Source organism: Rhinoderma darwinii, chromosome 7 (assembly GCF_050947455.1).
Source record: "Rhinoderma darwinii isolate aRhiDar2 chromosome 7, aRhiDar2.hap1, whole genome shotgun sequence".
Lineage (NCBI taxonomy): Eukaryota > Metazoa > Chordata > Amphibia > Anura > Rhinodermatidae > Rhinoderma > Rhinoderma darwinii.
Window position 1 is genome coordinate 133,791,962 of NC_134693.1, and position 19,961 is coordinate 133,811,922.

Consider the following 19,961-nt stretch of genomic DNA (forward strand, 5'->3'; position numbering starts at 1 on the left):
TATTCCATATGTCTACTTTATATTTGCATAGTTTTTTGAACATTATTTTATTTTTCTAGGACGTTACAAGGCTTAGAACTTTAGCAGCAATTTCTCATTTTCAAGAAAATTTCAAAAGGCGATTTTTACAGGGACAAGTTCAGTTCTAAAGCGGCTTTGAGGGCCTTATGTACTAGATAGACCCCATAAATCACCCCATATTAAAAACTGCACCCCTCAAAGTATTCAAAACAGCATTCAGAAAGTTTCTTAACCGTTTAGGCGTTTCACAGGAATTAAAGCAAAGTAGAGGGGAAATTGACAAATTGTATTTTTTTTGCTGCAATTCATTTGTAATACATTTTTTTCTGTAACACAAAGTTTTACCACAGAAACGCAACTCAATATTTATTGCCAAGATTCTGCAGTTTTTAGAAATATTCCACATGTGGCTCTAGTGTGGTAATGGACTGAAATACCGGCCTCAAGCAAAGGAGCACCTAGTGGATTTTGTGGCTTTTTTTTTTTTTTTTTTAGACTATATTTTAGGCACCATGTCAGGTTTGAAGTTGGTCTTGTAGTGCCAAAACACTGGAAATCCCCCAAAAGTGACACGGTTTTGGAAACTGCACACCTCAAGGAATTTATCTAGGGGTATAGTTAGCATCTTGACACCACAGGTCTTTTGCTATATTCATTGGAGTTTGCCTGTGAAAGTGAAAATCTACTTTTTTTTTTTTTCCTGAAAAAATATTTGCAAGGAATAAAGAATAAAAAGCACCCGAAAACTTGTAAAGCTACTTCTCCCGATTACAGCAATACCCCATATGTGGTACTAAACTGCTGTTTGGACCCACGGCAGAGCTCAGAAGGGAAGGAGCGCCATTTGGATTTTGAAGCACAGATTTTGCTGGATTGGTTTTCAGTGCCATGTCGCGTTGGCAATGCCCGGGAGGGAGCAAAACGGTGGAAACCCCCCAAAAGTGACCCCATTTTGAAGACTACACCCCTCAAGGAATTTTTCTAGGGGTATAGTTAGCATTTTGACCCCACAGTTTTTTTTGCTGAATTTAGAGGAATTAGGCCGTGAAAATGAAAATCTACTTTTTTCTGAAAAAACATAGAAATGTTTTTAATTTTTACAATGAATAAAAAAGAAAAATCACCCCAAAATTTGTAAAGCAAAAAATTTGTCCTGATTACAGCAATACGCCATATGTGGTAATAAACTGCTGTTTGGACCCACGGCAAGACTCAGAAGGGAAGGAACAATATTTGGCTTTTGGAGCTCAAATTTAGCTGGAATGGTTTTCGGGTGTCATGTCGCATTTGCAAAGCCCCTGAGGTACCAAAACAGTGGAAACCTCCCATAAGTCCCTTTAGGGGACCGGAACGAGCGATCATTAGGTCGCTGGTACAATACTAATGTATTGCAGTATAATATCATTTTTACAGACTCCTGTAACAGTGCGATCGCTGTTCCTGCCCGTTAGTCCCAGGTGTCAGCTGTAATACACAGCTGACACCTGCAGAATATGGAGCGGGCGCAGCGCATGAGCCCGCCCCATATATAACCCCCCCACACCACGACATGCTATTAAGTCGTGGATCCGCGAAGGCGTTAATGTGCAGCGGATGGTGCAAAGTGAAAATTACAATTTTCCACTGATCTGCCATTTTAACGCACAATATGTTGTGCCCAGTTTGTGCCACTGAAGACAAATACCTCGTACAATGTTGAGCGGGTTCTCCCGGATATAAAATATCATATATGTGGACGTAAGCTGGTGTTTGGGCACGCTGTGGGGCTCAGAAGGGAGGGAGCGGCATTTGGCTTTTGGAGCGCAGATTTTGCTTGGTAACTGTTCTGTTTGGGGTTTTGCTGGTATTTCAGTTTATGATGTGGGGGTATGTGTAAACTGGGCAGAGTACATCAGGACATAAGAGGGTATAATAATTCGGTAAATAAAAAATAATCCGCAGATATGTGGCCGGTGTCGCACTGATAAATGAGGCCCGATCTTATCAGCTTTTGGACACTGCACAATTTCTGTCGCTATGTTCTGAGAGGCAGAATATTTTTCATTTTTTCTTTGCCGGAGCTGTGTGAGGGCTTATTTGTTGCGGAACAATCTGTAGTTTTTACTGGTACCATTTTAGTGTACATGTTTTTTTTGTTTTTTTCTTGTTTCCACTTTTTATTAGATTTTTTTTTTTGGCAAGCAAAGGGACAAAAAACAAACTGACAGTTCTTGTTTTTTTTTTCTTAGTGTTCACCGTGCGCTATAAATGACATTTTACTTTATTCTGCGGGTCGATACGATTACGGCGATACCAGATGTAGATTTTTTTTATGTTTTGTGGCGTTTGCGCAATAAAATCACTTTTCGATAAAATTATTTACTTTTTGTGTCACCATATTCTGAAAGCCATAACTTTTTTTTTTTTTTCTCAGTCAAAAAAGCTGTGTAAGGGCTTTTTTTTTGCTGGACGGGTTGTAGTTTTTATTGGTACTATTTTGGGGTACATGCGACTTTTGGATCCCTTCTTATTCTATTTTGGGAGGGGTGGCGACCAAAAAAATAGTGATTCTGACATTGTTTTTTAATTATCTTTTTGCAGTGTTCACCGTGCGGGAAAAATATTATAGTTTTTTATTTTGGGTCGTTATGAACGCGGTGATACCAAATATGTGTACTTCTTTTTTAACATTTTCATTTTTTCCCTATAATAAAAGACTTATTATAGGAAAAAAAGCATTTTTTGTTTTCGGAACTTATAACTTGTTTTTACACTTTTATAAAACATTTGTATTCCCTTTTTTTTTTTTTTTTTTTTATTTATTTTATTTTTTTTACACTTGAAGACCTGCAGCACTGATCGCTGCTATAATACATTACACTACCTAGGTAGTGTAACGTATTATAAACCGTCAGTGTGACGCTGAGAGTCACACTGACGGGAAGCTTATGAGGACCGACCTCCGGCTGGTTCTCATAGGCTGCCGTGCATGGCAGACCCGGGGGCTGTTGTATGGCCTCCGGTTTTGCCTTATAACCGACTGCAGCACCCGCAATCGGTCCCCGGGAAAGTTTTTGTTGTAGCAACAAACTTTCCAGTTTGCTATAGTAACAAACTTTCCCTGCGATCACATAACCGGGACCTGAACCAATTAGGTCCCGGTCATGTCTCCGGGACCAGAGGCAGGGGATAACAGCGCGATCCGGGTGTCAGCGCTACTCTGAGACACCCGGAATCATGCTTTTAACACCCACCGTGAATCCACGTCGGCACTGCACAGAGCCCAGCAAGCGCCGACGTGAATTTACTGTGGGCGGTCGGGAAGCGGTTAAGTGAAGCACCGCCATCTAAATAAGACATTAGGAACCTGAAAAAATAGCATTTCCCCATACAGTGTTAACAGAAAAACAAAATCACACTTGGTGAAGGAACATCACAATAATGTGCTATGAATTCGAAAACCCACCAGCATTTCCTGCAAACCGGTAAAATAAATAAATGTTTAATTTAAAAATAATAGTGTACCAGTGATCAAACCATCATTTGCTCAAGTCCCTAGGGGGACTAAAAAAAAAAAAAAAAAAAGTGGCTTCCCCAAAAAATAAATAGATGTAGGCCCCACAAAAAAACGATAACATTTTTTTCTTTGCAAAATTAGTGCAACATAACCTAAAGCTGTATACGTTTCATATTGCTGTAATCGTATTGACCAACGGAATTTAGGAAACCTATTGTTTTTACCGCACGATGAACGCCGTACGAAACCCAAAATATAATGGAAAAATCAAGTTGTTTTTTGTCTAGTCCCGTAAAAAACAAGCCCTCGTACAGCAATGCTGACGGGAAAAAAAAGTTATGGCTTTTGGAAAATGGGAAAAATGCCTGCGGCGTCACATTGTCCATTCAGTATCCTATACCAAATGTTATAGTAATGGGTGATGTTGATATCTGTTTAATGTAACTTCTTAATTGGTTTTATTATTTTACTTTGGGATACAGCTGTTCCGTATTCTGGACGTAGCACTAAATCCTGTTCCCGTCAGTGTCGGTGGGTCCACGCAGGACCTGATCTCACTGAAGGCTTCAGGTCTGCGGGACTGACGGATTCAGTGTATAGCGAACGATACCACAGCTCTGTATAGAGTAAACAGAACAGCTGTATCTCAAAATAATAAAACAAGTTTTTTAATAAAAACAAATTAAAAGTTGCACAAAATGCACTGATCTGTTTATTTTTTTTAAAGCCCTCAAAGGTGTGCACAGCCTCTAAGCAAAATAACCAGATGCTGTGGTATTGTGGATAGTAAGCGGACCAGTGGAAAAATGTTAAGGAAAAAAAATGTATCCGATATCTTAAAGGGAATGTGTCGCTAGAATTTTTTTTTAATTTCTTTTTTAGTTAAACAATCATTATTTGAGTGATTACACATTGTTTTAATTTTTTCACAAGTCAGGAAATATTATAAATTAGAATCTAATTTATAACATTTCCATGTGCTGGTCACTAGAGGGAGCAGTTCCCGAAATTGCAGCATGGTCCATGGGGTAAAGCAACCTCATTGCTTTATGCTGCAAATTTGGGGTAGACGCACTCGCTCTAGTTCCTCACACAATCTCCCCTCCCTTCTTCTGGCTAGTGCCAGGAGAAGGAGGGGTTTGAATGTTCAAACCTCCTACACCGTGTGCCGCCATTTTCTGAGCGACTGCACAGTGTAGGAGGATTAGATACAGTGGTAATCAGACAGTATAACACGAACATAATACACACATCACATACACAAACATAACTTACCTGCTCCTGCTGCCGACTCCGCTCCTATACCTTGCGCCTTCGCTTCCTTGAACATACGGCCGGAAGTCGTCATCTGACTGTCCGGCAGCAGCTTCCGGTCCTCATGAAAATGGCGCCGGATTTAGCTCTGACTAGCTTCGTTTTTGTCTGTGTGGGAGCGGCGCATGCGCCGTTCCCACATAGACAGTAGACAGCGTACGCTGCAGTGAATGGAACAGCGCCCGTTACCATTCTCTATGGGAATGTATGTGTCGTTAATCAACAAATACAGAGATAAAAAAAAAAATGGCAGCCCCCATAGAGAAGTAAAAATAAAAAAAAGTAAAAAATAGAACACAAGAACGCAAATAATTTTTTTTTATCATACTAAAAGCAATATGATAAAAAATAAATAAATAATTTCATGACTCCTTCCCTTTAACCCCTTAATGACCGGGCCATTTTGCACGTTAATGACCAAGGATTATTTTTTGTTTTTTCACGGTTGCATTCCAAGAGTCGTAACTTTTTTTTTATTCCGTCGACATAGCCGTATAAGGGCTTGTTTTTTGCGGGACGAGTTGTATTTTGTAATTGCACCATTTTTAGATGCTTACAATATATTGATTAACTTTATTTTAGGAGAGAATTGAAAATAAGCAGCTATTCCAGCATTAATATTCACGTTATAAATTTACGCCGTGTACTATGCAGCGGAAATAACATGTTAACTTTATTCTATGGGTCGGCACTATTATGGGGATACCAAATATGTATAGGTTTTATGTTTTTCCTACGTTTGCACAATAAAAACCCTCTTAGAAAAAAATTACTTGTTTTTGCATCGCCGCGTTCCAAGAGCCGTAATTTTTTTATTTTTCCGTCGATGTGGCCGTACGTGGGCTTGATTTTTGCGGGACAATGTGTAGTTTTCATTAGTACTATTTTGGAGTACATAGGACTTATAGATTAACTTTTATTTTATTTTTTATGGGGGGAATGGGAGAAAAGAGAATTTTGCCGTTGTTTTTTTTGGACGCCGTTCATCCGGCGGTTTAATTAATGTGTTAATTTTATTGGTCAAGTTGTTCCGATCGCGGGGATACCATATATGTGTATGTGTGATTTTGTTTTTACACTTTTACTGAAATAAAACCACTTTTTGGGCAAAAAAAGTAGTTTTATTTGATTTTGACTGTAATTATTATTTTTTTTTTCTACAAACTTTATTTAACTGATTGACATTTTTTTTTTTCAAGTCCCATCAGGGGACTTCACTATGCGATGTGCCGATCGCATATATAATGCTTTGGTATACTTAGTATACCAAAGCATTATTGCCTGTCAGTGTAAAACTGACAGGCAACCTGTTAGGTCATGCCTCCGACATCGCCTAACAGGCAGATGCTGAAGGCAGACCTGGGGGTCTTTGTTAGACCCCCGGCTGTCATGGAAACCCGACGGCGACCCGCGATTTGTTTGCGGGGGCGCCGATCGGGTGACAGAGGGAGCTCCCTCCCTCTGTCAAACACATTAGATGCCGCTGTCACTATTGACAGCGGCATTTAATGGGTTAAACTGCCAGAATCGAAGCGCGCTTAGATTCCGGCAGTTGCAGCAGGAGCCAGGCTGAGTATAACAGCCGTGCTCCTGCCGCTGATCGCGTGGGTACAGTGACAGTACCCGCGCCATCACAGGACGGATATATCCGTCGTCCTGCGCGAACTAGCAGCTGCTGAGGACGGATATATCCGTCCTTCGGCGTTAAAGAAACTTTTCTCTTTAGTTATAGGCTCGGCATATTATGGCGCTGGGCAAGTTGTAGGAAGCTGTAATATGGCACCCATAAGAGTGAGGCTGTATTGTACCTATGTAAGACATATGATTCATACAGGAGTTTTTACTATAAGATTCATATGGAATCTGACAAAAATAATACGGTAGCACATTTTTTTATGATCCTTCTCTAAACTGTTTAGTCGTACAAAATTACTAATTTGATGTATCTGTTTCAGCACAAGTGAAAAGCCAACAGACTCTTCAACCTAATGCCATGAATGTTGACAAGGGTCAAATGGAAGAGAAAGCTGTTCATTCGTGGTCACGGCTCTCCTCCGCTGGGAAGAGCGCCTTCGAGGAAGCGTTGAGAGTCTTCAACCCGATGTCGAAAGACCTGACGGACACGGAGACGCAGCTGGTGACTTTTCTCCAAGGCCTCCGAGAAGAAGGCTATCAGCCCACTATTCTGAGCAGCAAAGATGTTTATGGATATAATTCAACCACCGCAGACACACCACCACCACCGCCGCCGCCATCGGTTGGACCAAAATGTCCTCCAAAAAACACTTCTGGTGTCTCTTCTAGATCTCACTCGAAAAACCAGACTGGCAAACCAGCCAACCCGAGAGTAGGTATTTCTGTCAACGCTTCTAAAATGTCAAATAAACACCTAACTAGAAACTCTACGAATTTACTGTTGACTTCACTAAAGCAATCTGACTCTGAGAAGACAAAAGGTTCGTGTGTTGGGTTTCCGTCCGATATGTATCCCGGAGTCTTTCCTGCCATGAAACTGTCGGTTGTGTTAGAGGCATTGGTGCCCTTTAAAGCAGCAGCCTCCTCTTTGGCCAGCCTTAAGGAACAGCCTTTAGGCATCGCCTCAAAGCAAAACGCTAAGGGAAAGAACAAAGCATACCAGTCCTTAATGAAAGAGACGAACGGTGTCGTCTTGAACGGGATCAACGGCAGAATTTTAAAGGAGAACGACGCTTGCAAGGCCTTTCAGATTTTAAACGGGCGAATCCTAGTCCATTCTCACCCACATTGCAATGGTATGACCCAAACGAAACGCAACTCTAAAGTACAGATGGATGTTACCAACAGAGAGGCAAAACAGCAAATGGGGGCCCGGGGCAAAAAACGGAAACTCAATGAGGTCTCTGAGGAGGCTCCGGTCCACAAGAGAATACAAATAACTCTTCCACTGGTGAAAAGGTCACCGTTTGATAAGGACAAATATAACTTGCTCAAGTCTGCCGTCATTAAAATAGACAAAACTTCTTCAGATGATGAAGTGAGAAGGAAAGCACAGCAAATCCTACGGGTGAACCTTTCTCCAGTGCTCCGAATCCAGCCTTTGTTTGTCAGCCTCCAATAATTTGTACTTGCCCTCCTCCTCCTCTGACGTTCTCAATCCTTTCCTCTCCACAGTTCCAAATGTTGGGAGCTGAGCAGATGTATTATGATTTCTACAAATGAAAGCTGCTGATAATTTGGAGTCCCCCTCCTTTGTTTCTGTGGCCATTTTTGTCACTTTATTTTTACAGTATACTTACGCGCAATGCTACAGAACACTAAGCCATGTCTTGTAAGAAATGATTCGGAAGAGGGGGGATTACTGAACTTTGGTCATGGACTTCCGTCTCTTTTCCAAAATCATTTGAAAGTTTTGATACGTGGCAATATGTATATTTTGTGCAATAGTTAAGACGTATTTCCTAAGGTATAATATGCACTGTGATTTTGCTTCTCTGTATTGTTTCGATCGTTTGGCTAGGGACTGTTGTACAAAGTTTTATTTTTTTATACAAACTTTTAGGCCTAAGAGGGTTTGGCGATTTAGCTTAATGGGGTTGTCCGAGATACCATCATTTTCAAAAACCCCTTTAATGCATGTAATTTATAAATGTAAATACATTTGTAGTATACTTACATTTTCCAAAGTGGCCCCATTTCCAGATCCTGCCGTCGGGAACTTGACTGGTGACGTCACTCTCTGCACTGGCCGGTTTGTTGATCTTGGATTCTTTGCCGGGTATACGACACGTCACTTGTCACGTGGTGTAGATCGGCTTGTTCTGCTTCACATGCAGTAACGCGCATGCGCTGTCACTGCTGTTCTCGCGGTCCCTGCTGTTCTCGAGATAACAGCAGGGGCCGCGCATGCGCGTTACAACAGAACAAGCCGATATACACCACGTGACAAGTTACGTGTCGTATACGCGGCAAAGAATTCAAGATCAATCACGCAGCAGAGCCAGTGCAGAGAGTGACGTCACCCGTCAAGTTCCCCACGGCAGGATCTGGAAATGGGGCCACTTTGGGAAAATGTAAGTATATTACAAATTACATGCATTAAAGGGGTTTTTGAAAATCTGATGGTATCTCGGACAACCCCTTTAAGCTGCTTGATTGATGGAAACAAGAATTGGATGATTTACCTGCAGTCAGTGTTGAGTTCAGACCTTGTTTTTATATATATTTTTAGCTCAGTCTCTGTAGATTGTGGAAGGGAATTTCTCACATGGTCTCCTGACATATCCTTAAGAAAGAACTGCCACCACAGAGCCGGGTATATCTGGATGAAATAAAGTGAAGCTGTTGCTTAGGGTATACTCGGTGCCTTCATGGGTCGTCTTAGTAGACAGTCGTGACTAGCGCTTCATATCGAGCTTAGCATAGGTAACAATGGGGGTTTAGGGTGTTGTGTGGCCAACCTTTCACGGAGAAGATAATGAGGGGGGGGGAGAATTTTATTAACCTTTCTATGCCAGTTTTCTGGCATAGAAATGTCGCAAAAAGGCACATCGTAACTTGCTGTGCAAATTGCAACTGTTGGCCTTTCTACGCCGCCTTTGCCACTTTTGTGGAAAGAGGGCGTAGCTTCACAAAAGATATGGGGCCACAGCACCCCAACATCATTTATTTATTTTAAAAAATTTGTGACAAAAAAAAACTGGTGGAAATCTATGCCAGCTCCTGCCTGGCATAGATTTCATTTCGGGGCGTAGCAAGGTGGAGAGCGATTAAATAAAAATAAAAAATATTAATGCTCACCGCGCCGTCTCCCCTCAGCATGTCGTGGCGCATATAACGTCAGCACCTTGTATGAGCCGTGCTAGAATACTGAGGGGAGAAGAGGCGTGGTGAGGAGAGCATTAAAAAGTCTTAGGGTATGTTCACACGGCCTATTTACGGACGTAAATCGGGCGTTTTTCCCCCGAATTACGTCTGAAAATAGCGCCTCAATAGCGCTGACAAACATCTGCCCATTGAAAGCAATGGGCAGACGTTTGTCTGTTCACACGAGGCGTATATTTACGCGCCGCTGTCAAATGTCGGCGCGCAAATAGACGCCCGCGTCAAAGAAGTGACCTGTCACTTCTTTGGCCGTAATTGGAGCCGCTATTCATTGACTCCAATGAATAGCAGCGCTAATTACGGCCGTAATTGACGCGGCGTTCAAGCGCCTGCACATGCCGGTACGGCTTAAATTACGGGGATGTTTTCAGGCTGAAACATCCTCGTAAATTCAGCCGTTACGGACCCCCGCCGTGTGAACATACCCTTATGCTGATGGAGGGTAACAGAGGGCTGCAGTCACTGCGCCACAATTGTGCCAGTCGGCTGAAAGATGCGTCACATTTATGAAGAGGCGTTGATCTCTTAATCAATATATCGCATCTTACTCCAACTTTCTATTAAAGAGTCTCTGTCACCACATTATAAGTGGCCTATCTTGTACATGATGTGATCGGCGCTGTAATGTAGATAACAGCAGTGGTTTTTATTTAGAAAAACGATCATTTTTGACGGAGTTATGACCTATTTTACCTTTATGCTAATGAGTTTCTCAATGGACAACTGGGCGTGTTTTACTATATGACCAAGTGGGCGTTGTGGAGAGAAGTGTATGACGCTGACCAATCAGCATCATACACTTCTCCCCATTCATTTACACAGTACATATAGCTATATCACTATGTGCAGCCACAAACACACTATAACATTACTGCAGTGTCCTGAGAATGAATATACATTACCTCCAGCCAGGACGGGATGTGTGTGTTCAGAATCCTGACCACTTCTCTGCCCTTCTCTGTGAGTTACAGCATAGCAGGCGTAGTCTCGAGAGATTACGCTGTAAGCTGTCATTTACAGCGAGATCTCGCGGTGCTGTAAATCGCACAGACGCTACAGAAGTGGTCAGGATTCTGAATACACATCACGTCCTGGCTGGAGGTAATGTATATTCATTGTCAGGACACTGCAGTAATGTTAGTGTTTGTTTACGTGGCTGCACATAGAGATATAACTATATCGCTAGTGCTGTGTAAATGAATGGAGAGAAGTGTATGACGCTGATTGGTCACTGATTGGTCAGCGTCATACACTCCTCTGTACAACACCCACTTGGTCATATAGTAAAACACGCCCAGTTGTCCATTGAGAAATTCATGACCTATTTTAGCTTTATGCTAACAACTCAGTCAAAAATGATCGTTTTTCTAAATAAAAAACACTGCTGTGATCTACATTACAGCGCCGATCACATCATGTACAAGAGAGGGCACTTATAATCTGGTGTTGGAGCCTCTTTAAGACTAATGTATGAAACGCAGTCTAAATAAATTCCCCTGAGTCTGCGAGCGCGGACCTCCCACTGACTAAAGGTGAAATTCTCCTATTTGCATTCCAAGAGTATCATCAATTTATTTTCTTCGCTACGAGCCGGTGCGCATTTACTCTACAGGTAAAAGTAGATACCAGAAGTTCTCCAGCTGTCCCAATATTATACTCGCTTTCTAGAATGTCTGACTCAGTAAATCGCTCTCTTGTTTTGATGGTTGATAAAAAACAAAACAAAACATGAGCTTAACTAGATGGCACAGATTGTACGAGTCCATGGACTTGTTCTGATCCAAGCAAAAGTAGCCGCTGTAACGACACGTTCACCCTTCCTGCTTAAAAAAAAAAAAAAAAAAAAAAAAGCTGCCTCCGTACTTAGGGCTTCTAACTTGGAAACATGGGGAGTTTTGGCCAATTTGAGATATTCCCTGTTCACTCTATGGTCACTTGGTGTCCACTATCTATAATGCCTGCTCTGCTTTCTATAATGCCTTCCGTTTCGGCCATGTTCACATTGCATTGAGTGGCTCTGAACAGGATCGCCCATGGTGGAGCATGAGGCCAGCAATCCAGTCTACTTACTGGCCTAGGGTTCATTGTGCACGCACGTGTCTTGGAGGAGGAAGGTCAATGATTGCCATTTTTGAGTTGACCTTTGGCCTCCCTAACCTATATGATTTGGTATCTCCCTGAACGGTCAGGCGCTGCGCAATTTTTATTTTACCGGAGCTGATTATTGCATCAGGTCCCAAACATAAGCAGGTATGGCCGGTCTTCTAATCCGGTTTTCTGTAGGCCTCAATGACCGAAGGTGGAGTCTACCCGAGTGCTAGGACCTTCATGTTTTCAAAATGTTAAGTTCTTAAATCTTTAAAAGTGTACTTTCCGTTGCTCAATATATACAGTATATATATATTTTTCTATTGTTTCCATGCAGTGTTTTTGTTTGAGTTGCTGGCGTGGGCACAGACAGTGGAAAAGCTGTTTGGGGGTGAACCAATACCCTGGAGATTGCACATTGGAGCCCGAATTAATGCACAGAGGTTTCTCGTGAGTGGAGAAGGGTGTTTGGTCTCTGGAGTCAACCCATAAATGGCCACCGCTGTGGGCCGACGTGGACTTGGATGGTCACTGGCGGTGCAGGCTCAATTTTTGCCAAGGTTAAACGTCTGGCTCATTACTCCTGGTTTATGTTTCACCATCTTCTTGCCAAATGTCTGTATTTAATTGAAAAATCGGATCCTTTTCCCTCTCACTCGGCGCTTTGCCCTTCTGTTCATATCCTTAACGGCCCATATTATTTATTTTTAGCACCTGACGTTATTAGTTTAGGCATGGACAAGACGTGGAGACTGCAGAAGCCACTTCAATGAGGAGCCAATTGGACAGCTTAAAAAGTTTCTGGGTTCTTAAAGGGGCCATACACTTAAGGTTAGGATCGGCCGATCAGCCCTATGTCACCAACATGCCAGGCTGAACCAGCAGTTTAGGGGCATCCTTAAAAAGTTGTAAAAAGTGCGCAGATAACCGAAAACAATCCAACGCGATTGATTGCTTTTTTTTGCAGACATCGGACGGTCGTCTAACGTCGATTAATAAAATGTTAAAGCGATCTATCAAAATCAGCCATTTTGGACGACTTTCTCGTGTGTAGGGCCAGTTTTGGGTGGATAGGTTACCCTGATCCCATGATTTGTCCAGCCGCCCCTTCCTGCTTATATCATATCTGCCAGTATCTCCCTGTCTGACATGTTACACAAGGTCCAGGAAACTGAGATATGGGGAGCTGTTTGTTGAGATCTTTATACTGTAGAGTAGTTTTAGCTCTGCCTGCCCTGTGACATGGAAGGAACATTGCGGTCACTGGGATTTTCTCTCCTGCAGTATCGAATCTACTCTAGTGACCCAGCACAGCATCTATCTGGTTAAAGAGAAGGAAAAATAACAACTAAGGAATGTAAATTTAATTCCTAGGATCGGCCATCAATGTATAATTGGTTGAAGTTTGACCCCAGAGCCTGTTACAATAACCGCAAAGGGGCAAATAAATGGAGCACAGTGGCCGCCCTGTCCTTGTTTAGGGCCCCATGCACATGACCGTAAAAAAACCTCAGTTTTTGCGGACCGCAAAAGCGGACTCACTCACTTCCATTGAAAGCGGACACCTTTCCGTATCGCTACAGATGGGTGTCCGTGTCGTAGAAATGTTCCGAAAAATTATGTAACATGTCCGTTATTTTGCGGGCCGTGCTCCCATACTTTGTATGGGAGCACGGCCGATAATGCGGATGGGAGTTGGCAGCGGGCCGTGATTATCATTCTGCTGTTCAGTGGGGGTCCCGAGAGTCGGACTACTACCAATCATACATTGATAACCTATCCTAAGGATTGGCCTTCCATTGGAAAGCCCCTCTAACTGCAGTCACACCTGAATTTTCAGTCAGGTCATTCGGAGCGATTGTTAGACGAGCCCCATAATGAATGCCCGTAACTATTCCCATCTCGTGTAAATGAGAAAAAGATTAATTGAGCAGAGCCGGGAAATCACTGGAATCCTAACGCCACATCCATGTCCCCTCATTGATGACCACTGTGTGAAAATGGCTGCTTAGAAGTTACGGTGGCAAGATTTTCCATAATGTATGTGTATTTGTTACACAACCTTTTTTTTTTTTTTTTTTTGCTTTCGGTTATCCCTTAAGTGTCATTTTTGCCTAATTTACATATTAATTACAAGGAAATGGTGCCATAGCCTCCCCTATGATGGATTAGTGCAGGACTTAAGGGGGCGGAGCATGACACAGATATTTAAAGATCACTAAAGAAAATCCGTCATACTCCGCCCACTTCGGATTGGCACTTGGTTTAACAGTTACAATTCAGCTGGAATGTTCCTTTTATTTTTTTTGAGTCTTGCAAAAATGGCTGCCACCAATACAACACGGAGCGTTCGTTAAATTATAAGCTATTGGTTTACAGTTGAACGCAGAGTGTTATGTCTCCACTTTTTATGGTTCGTTATTTATCGGATGTTCACGCTGATCAGTGTGTTTATTTTAAGCTGTCTACACCCCGGACTCGCGGTCATTCCGCCCATACAGTATACTGCGACATTTCTGACTAACCCTATTTTCTGTATTAAGTTATTAAGCTGCAGCCCAAATATTGTGGAGTGTGATTTATGTAAATTACTGCTAGAGTTCTTTTTTTATGTTTCTGTGAATATATGTATTTTTACTTATTGAAAAGAAAAAAAACAAACAAACACTTAATGCATTGTGTAAAAAAAAACGTTAAAATAAATAAAAATGAAAAAAAGAAAAACCATAACTAGTGTGGAGCATGTAAAATCACTGGACATGGTGGGCGGGGTCAGCAGTATCAGAGGGTGGAGTTACAATAAAAGGTAACACCGCTGTTATAAGGATAGGGGCACACGTCCCGCTGATGTGCGGTTTTACTGCAAATCTGGACACTGGTTTCAAATTCTTTTAATGTTTTTGTAATATTTGTTTGGTAAACAGCAGCTCTACCTACAAAAGATTCAGGGACATGTTAAAATATTATGAAAGCCGTGGCGATTTGTGTAGACAGACACGTGGTTTTTGGGGCCGCTACCGATTTCCCTACTCTAAAGCTGGAGGCAGAAAACTGAGGAACACACCATTAACCGTAGATGATCAGGACAGATCTGCTCCTCCTCCCGGCATAGAGTGAGCTCTGCACATGACACAAAGCATGCTCACTACATCCTCCCATAGAAGTCAATGAGGTGTTTTCTGTCTTAGTCGTCTTATGTTCAGGTGCCGGATGTAAAGCCAATTCATGTAAAGGAAACACATAAACACGCACTCAGCACTCAGCGTGTCGGCTGGAGATTGTCAGCCCCAAACCAGGTGAAATTAGCTGCGGTTGAGTTGCCCACATTACCAAACTTGATGGCGCACTGAGCTATCGTCACTTGTCTATATACCGCTACATTCTGACCATATGACTCCGCACTACCTCTACTTGTACACCGCAATGGCCCCATTAAAGTGGGAAAATGGAAGGTGTTTGTATGACCACAATTAGGATATGTTCACACGCACTGTTTTCAGATGTAATTCAGGCGTTTTATGCCTGAAAAAACGGTTCCATTACGCCTACAAACATCTGGCCATTGCTTTCAATGGGTTTTACAATGTTCTGTTCCCACGAGGTGTAATTTTACGCGTTGCTGTCAAAAGACGTCGCGTAAAAAGACGCCCGCGTCAAAGAAGTGCAGGACACTTCTTGGGATGTTTTTGGAGCCGTTTTTCATTGACTCCATTGAAAAACAGCTCCAATAACGTCTGTAAAATACGCCGCGAAAAACGAGAGTAGTTACAAAAACGTCTGAAAACCAGGAGCTGTTTACGCCTGAAAACAGCGCCGTATTTTCAGACTTATTTTGCTACTGCGTGTGAACATACCCTAAGAAGTCCTGAAAGCTTGTCAGCGCCAGCGAGGACGGAGACCAATGTGAGGGAATGCAATCTGTAAAGCGCACGGTGGCCTATGAATAATGTCTTCTCATCTGCACTGATGAAATGTAATATAGATCTACACTATATGGACAAAAGTATTGGGACACCTTTTAATCATTGATTTCAGGTGTTTAATTCAGTCCCATTGCCACAGATGTATAAAATCCAGCGCTCGCCATACAGTCGCCATTACAGACATTTCTGATAGAATTGGTCGTTGTAAAGAGATCACTGAACTCCAGCGTGGTCCTGTAATAGGACGTCACCGGTGTAACAAGTCAGTTTCTAAAATTTCTTCCCTCCTAGATATTCCACGATCAACTGTGAGTGATATTATTGTAAAGTGGAATCGCAGCAACTCATCCACAAAGTGCAGACCACGTAACGTTACAGAGCGGGGGCGCCGAGTTGCATAGTGCATAAGTCGCCAACGCTCTGCAGAGTATAAACCTCTGGTATTAAGATCAGCACAAAATCTGTGCCCGGGAGCTTCATGGCATGGGGGCCGAGCAGATGCATGCAAACCTTACATCACCAAGCACAATGCCATGCGTCGGGTGGAGGGGTGTAAAGCCGTCGCCACTGGACTCTGGAGCAGCGTGTTCTGTGGAGTGACGCTTCTCTATCTGGCGTGTTCTGTGGAGTGACGCTTCTCTATCTGGCGTCTGATGGATGAGTCTCGGTTTTGTGAATGCCAGGAGAACGTTACCTGCCTGACTGCATTGTGCCAGCTGTAAAGTATGGTGGAGGAGGGTAATAACATTTTGGACAATTGTAGCTTCCAACTTTGTGGGAACAGTTTGCAGTTCGACCCTTTTCTGTTCCTTCATGACTGCGCTCCAGTGCACAAGGAGTTTGGTGTGAAGAACTTGACTGGCCACACAGAGTCCTGACCCCAACCCCATCCAACACCTTTGGGATGAACGGAGATTGTGAGCCCGGCCCCCTCCCACAAAATCAGTATCTGACTTCACAAATGATCTTCTGGAGGAAAGGGGAAAAATTCTCACAGACACTCCAAAATCTTGTAGAAGGTCTTCCCAAAAGAGTGGAAACTGTTTTACTGCAAAGGGGGAACCAACTCCACATTAATGTCTATGGATTCAGAACGGGGTGTCCAAAAAAAGCTCCGGTCAGTGTCCCAATACTTTTGTCCATATAGTGTGTATATAGTTGTTTGTTTTTTTAACACGATATGTTATTCACTGCACTACAGGTAAAGAGGAATCCTGTAACTTTTAGACGCGTTTACTAACACTGGCCACTAGATGGAGCTGCAAGCCAACAATGCTTTCTCCAAGTCCCATCACAGAACTCTGTCAAATATTAAGGGTGGTCCTGCAATTTTAAATGCAACTTTTCAAGCAGTGAAATTTCTACTAAAATCAGGGAATGCAATTGGGAACTTAATGTGTTTATATTGTTAGGGGTTCGGGTGCTGAAACTCCCAGAAATTGCTAGAATAAAAGGGCTCAAGATTAGAACATGGCTGGACTTCTCCCCTTTGGCGCCTGTCAGAATTGTATTTGCTGGAACTGGAAAACCCCTTTAAGAGTGTTGTGTTTTAGTATGAAGTTGATTTAGTGGGGTCTCCTGGGAGGCTATGAAGATGGCACTATAGATTATATACATGTCTATATGACCAGGTCTGGTTTAGTAGGTATGACTAGAGTATTTAAGGCTTAGCCTAACATATACAGGCCGTGTGTCTAGAAATAGGGGAGATCTAAACTTCTGGGAAGTCTCCAGCAAAAGGATGCTGGTAGTCACCAATAGCTCTTATTTACTTCAATAGGCGCTGCATAACTATAGTGAGCTCCCCCTAGTGGTGGCCGCCACTAGGGGAATTTTAGCATTGCATTCTTTTTCACTCTCATTGCGCAATATATTTTAGCTGTTACATTGAAAAAAAACAAAAATCTCGCTCTCTGAAATTCATTTGGCCTAACATTTCAGGACACTTGTGTCAGTATACTCTATGTATGGGGGACACCATTTCACCTTCCAAATCAAGCTGCAGGAAGGAGTCCCCCAGTTATATAGTCAGCGAGATTTCACCCATTAGTCCCCATCTCTTGGGCTGGTCAGATGACTGGGGTCCTCAGGTGATGCATCGGGGTTGTACATGATTTTGATTAGTCATTATTGATTTAGTATCATTTTGGTTTACCTCTTTGTGGTCATGATTGGGTTAATATCTTTTGGAACGCTTGGGACATTTAATATGTTCACACTCTGTAGGGTTAATCACAGTAATTAGGTCTTAACTGCACATTGTGTAACTGCATTACATCTGATGAAACTCCTTTATGTGTGAGATCCAAGAATCTCCCCGTCTTTGTGTCACTCGTTTATATGTAACTTGAGGCCGGAGTCCCTGTATCACACATTCATACACAACTTTCTTGTTTCCAGAGAACGTGGATGGGTCACTAAGGTAGGAGCTGTCGACTATTCTATAGTTATATTATGTGTAGTACCAGCATCAAGGACCCCAGTAATAGTAACAGTGCCTCCAGAACTGGAAACAGGGACCCTAGTAACAGACAGTGCCAGCCACAGGGCCCCCAGCAATAGCAACAGTGCCTCCAGAACTGTAAACAGCCCCTAGTAACAGACAGTGCCAGCCACAGTGCCTCCAGAACTGGACACAGAGCCCCCCAGTAACAGCCACAGTGCCTCTTGAACTGGACACAGCCCCCAGTAATAGCAACAATGCCTCCAGAACTGGAAACAGGGACCTTAGTAACAGACAGTGCCAGCCACAGGTCCCACAGCTATAGCAACAGTGCCTCCAAAACTGGAAACAGCCCCTAGTAACAGACAGTGCCAGCCACAGAGCCCCCAGTAACAGCCACAGTGCCTCCAGAGCTGAACACAGGCCCCCCAGTAACCGTCAGTGCCAGCCCCTGAGCCCCCAGTAACGGCTAAAGTGCCTCCACTGTTAGGTACAGCGCCCCCAGTGCCAGCCACGATGATTTACCTGCTCCATGCCGCTGCTGTCTTTTTCTTAGACACTTGTAATTGCCTTTTCATGTACCAAGAGGTCTGTGGTAATTTGGGACACTTCGAGGTCTGCCCATCTGGTCGATGATTCCCCTGAGATAAGTAGAACCAGAGGGAACTGGCAGCCACTTATCCTCTCCCTCCATAGAAATAATAGTTGGTGGACACATTAGTCGTGTTGATGGGGTCAGGAAAGATAGTTGTCAACCAAATTCTCCCTTAGCTGGCATCTGTCTCATGTCTATTGCCAGTTTTATCCAAGAGTGGCAACCAGCAGCACTAGTCCAAAGTGTTGAGACGACTCGTGTGTGGGTGCTGCCCTGACTGTCTCCCAGACCAAGAAGTTTCTTAAAGGAATTGTCCTGGATTGAAAAACATTTCTTTCAAATACAGCAACACATGTTAGTGGGTTGTGTTTGGTACCTGTGGGCAGGGGTAGCACTGATTTTGGAAGAAAGCAGTTATTTTTTTCTAATCCTTTAACTTTTTTTTTCTTATTATATGAGTCTTCTCATCTGTTCCTACCAGGAAGACCCAACAATACATTGAGCCCATCAGGTAGTGCTGACTTGGTTTCGGCCACCCCTCTAATTAGGGGCCGTTGTGGGTGCATTCACCAACTCTCTCTTAACATCTCTTGTGGCTGTACCTAATTAAAAGGGCCCCTCTAGAGGGCAGCACTGCCTGAAGTTGACGAAGAAGCAGATTGTTTTCATACTTTTTTAGGTTATTTCACAAATAACGTATTTGTCCCTATTAATGATAAGACCTGACTGTTAAAGGGAACCTGTCCGATGAAAATACAATCTGATCTGCCGCCACGCTGTTATAGAGCAGGAGCAGCTGAGTAGAATGATATATAGTTTTGTGAGAAAAGACTTAGCAGAACTTGTAATTTATACATCTAAATCCCTGCTCTCTCTGGGCTTAGGAGTCCAGTGGGCGGTCCAATTCAGTGATTGACAGCTATCTCTGAATGCCTGCTCATATTGGGATGGCTGTCAATTGTTGAGTGAGACCGCCCACAGGACTCCTAAGACCAGAATGAACAGACGATAAAATTAATAAAATACAAGTTGTACTGAATCTTTTCCCTTGAAACTATACATCAATCTGCTCAGCTTCACCTGCTCTATAACACGCTGCCCGCAAATTGGACAACATTTTCAATGTGACAGGTTTCCTTTAAGTAGCAACCACTTGGACAACCCCTACTTAAAAGGAGTCCAACGCTGGGATCCCCAGCGATCACCTGACAGTAAGTGTTC

General features: G+C 42.9%; 1 protein-coding gene across 2 annotated transcripts in view; it reads left to right on the forward strand.

The window, feature by feature from the left end:
- Positions 1–8,055, forward strand: part of CCDC71 (coiled-coil domain containing 71) — a 34,119-nt gene extending 26,064 nt beyond the window's left edge. For both annotated transcript variants that reach the window (XM_075831711.1, XM_075831710.1), the window contains exon 2: positions 6,787–8,055. In XM_075831711.1, the coding sequence (XP_075687826.1) occupies positions 6,825–7,928 (1,104 nt within the window). In that variant the 5' untranslated portion in view covers positions 6,787–6,824 and the 3' untranslated portion in view covers positions 7,929–8,055. The remainder of the gene's footprint in view (positions 1–6,786) is intronic.
- The last annotated feature ends 11,906 nt before the right edge of the window (positions 8,056–19,961 follow it).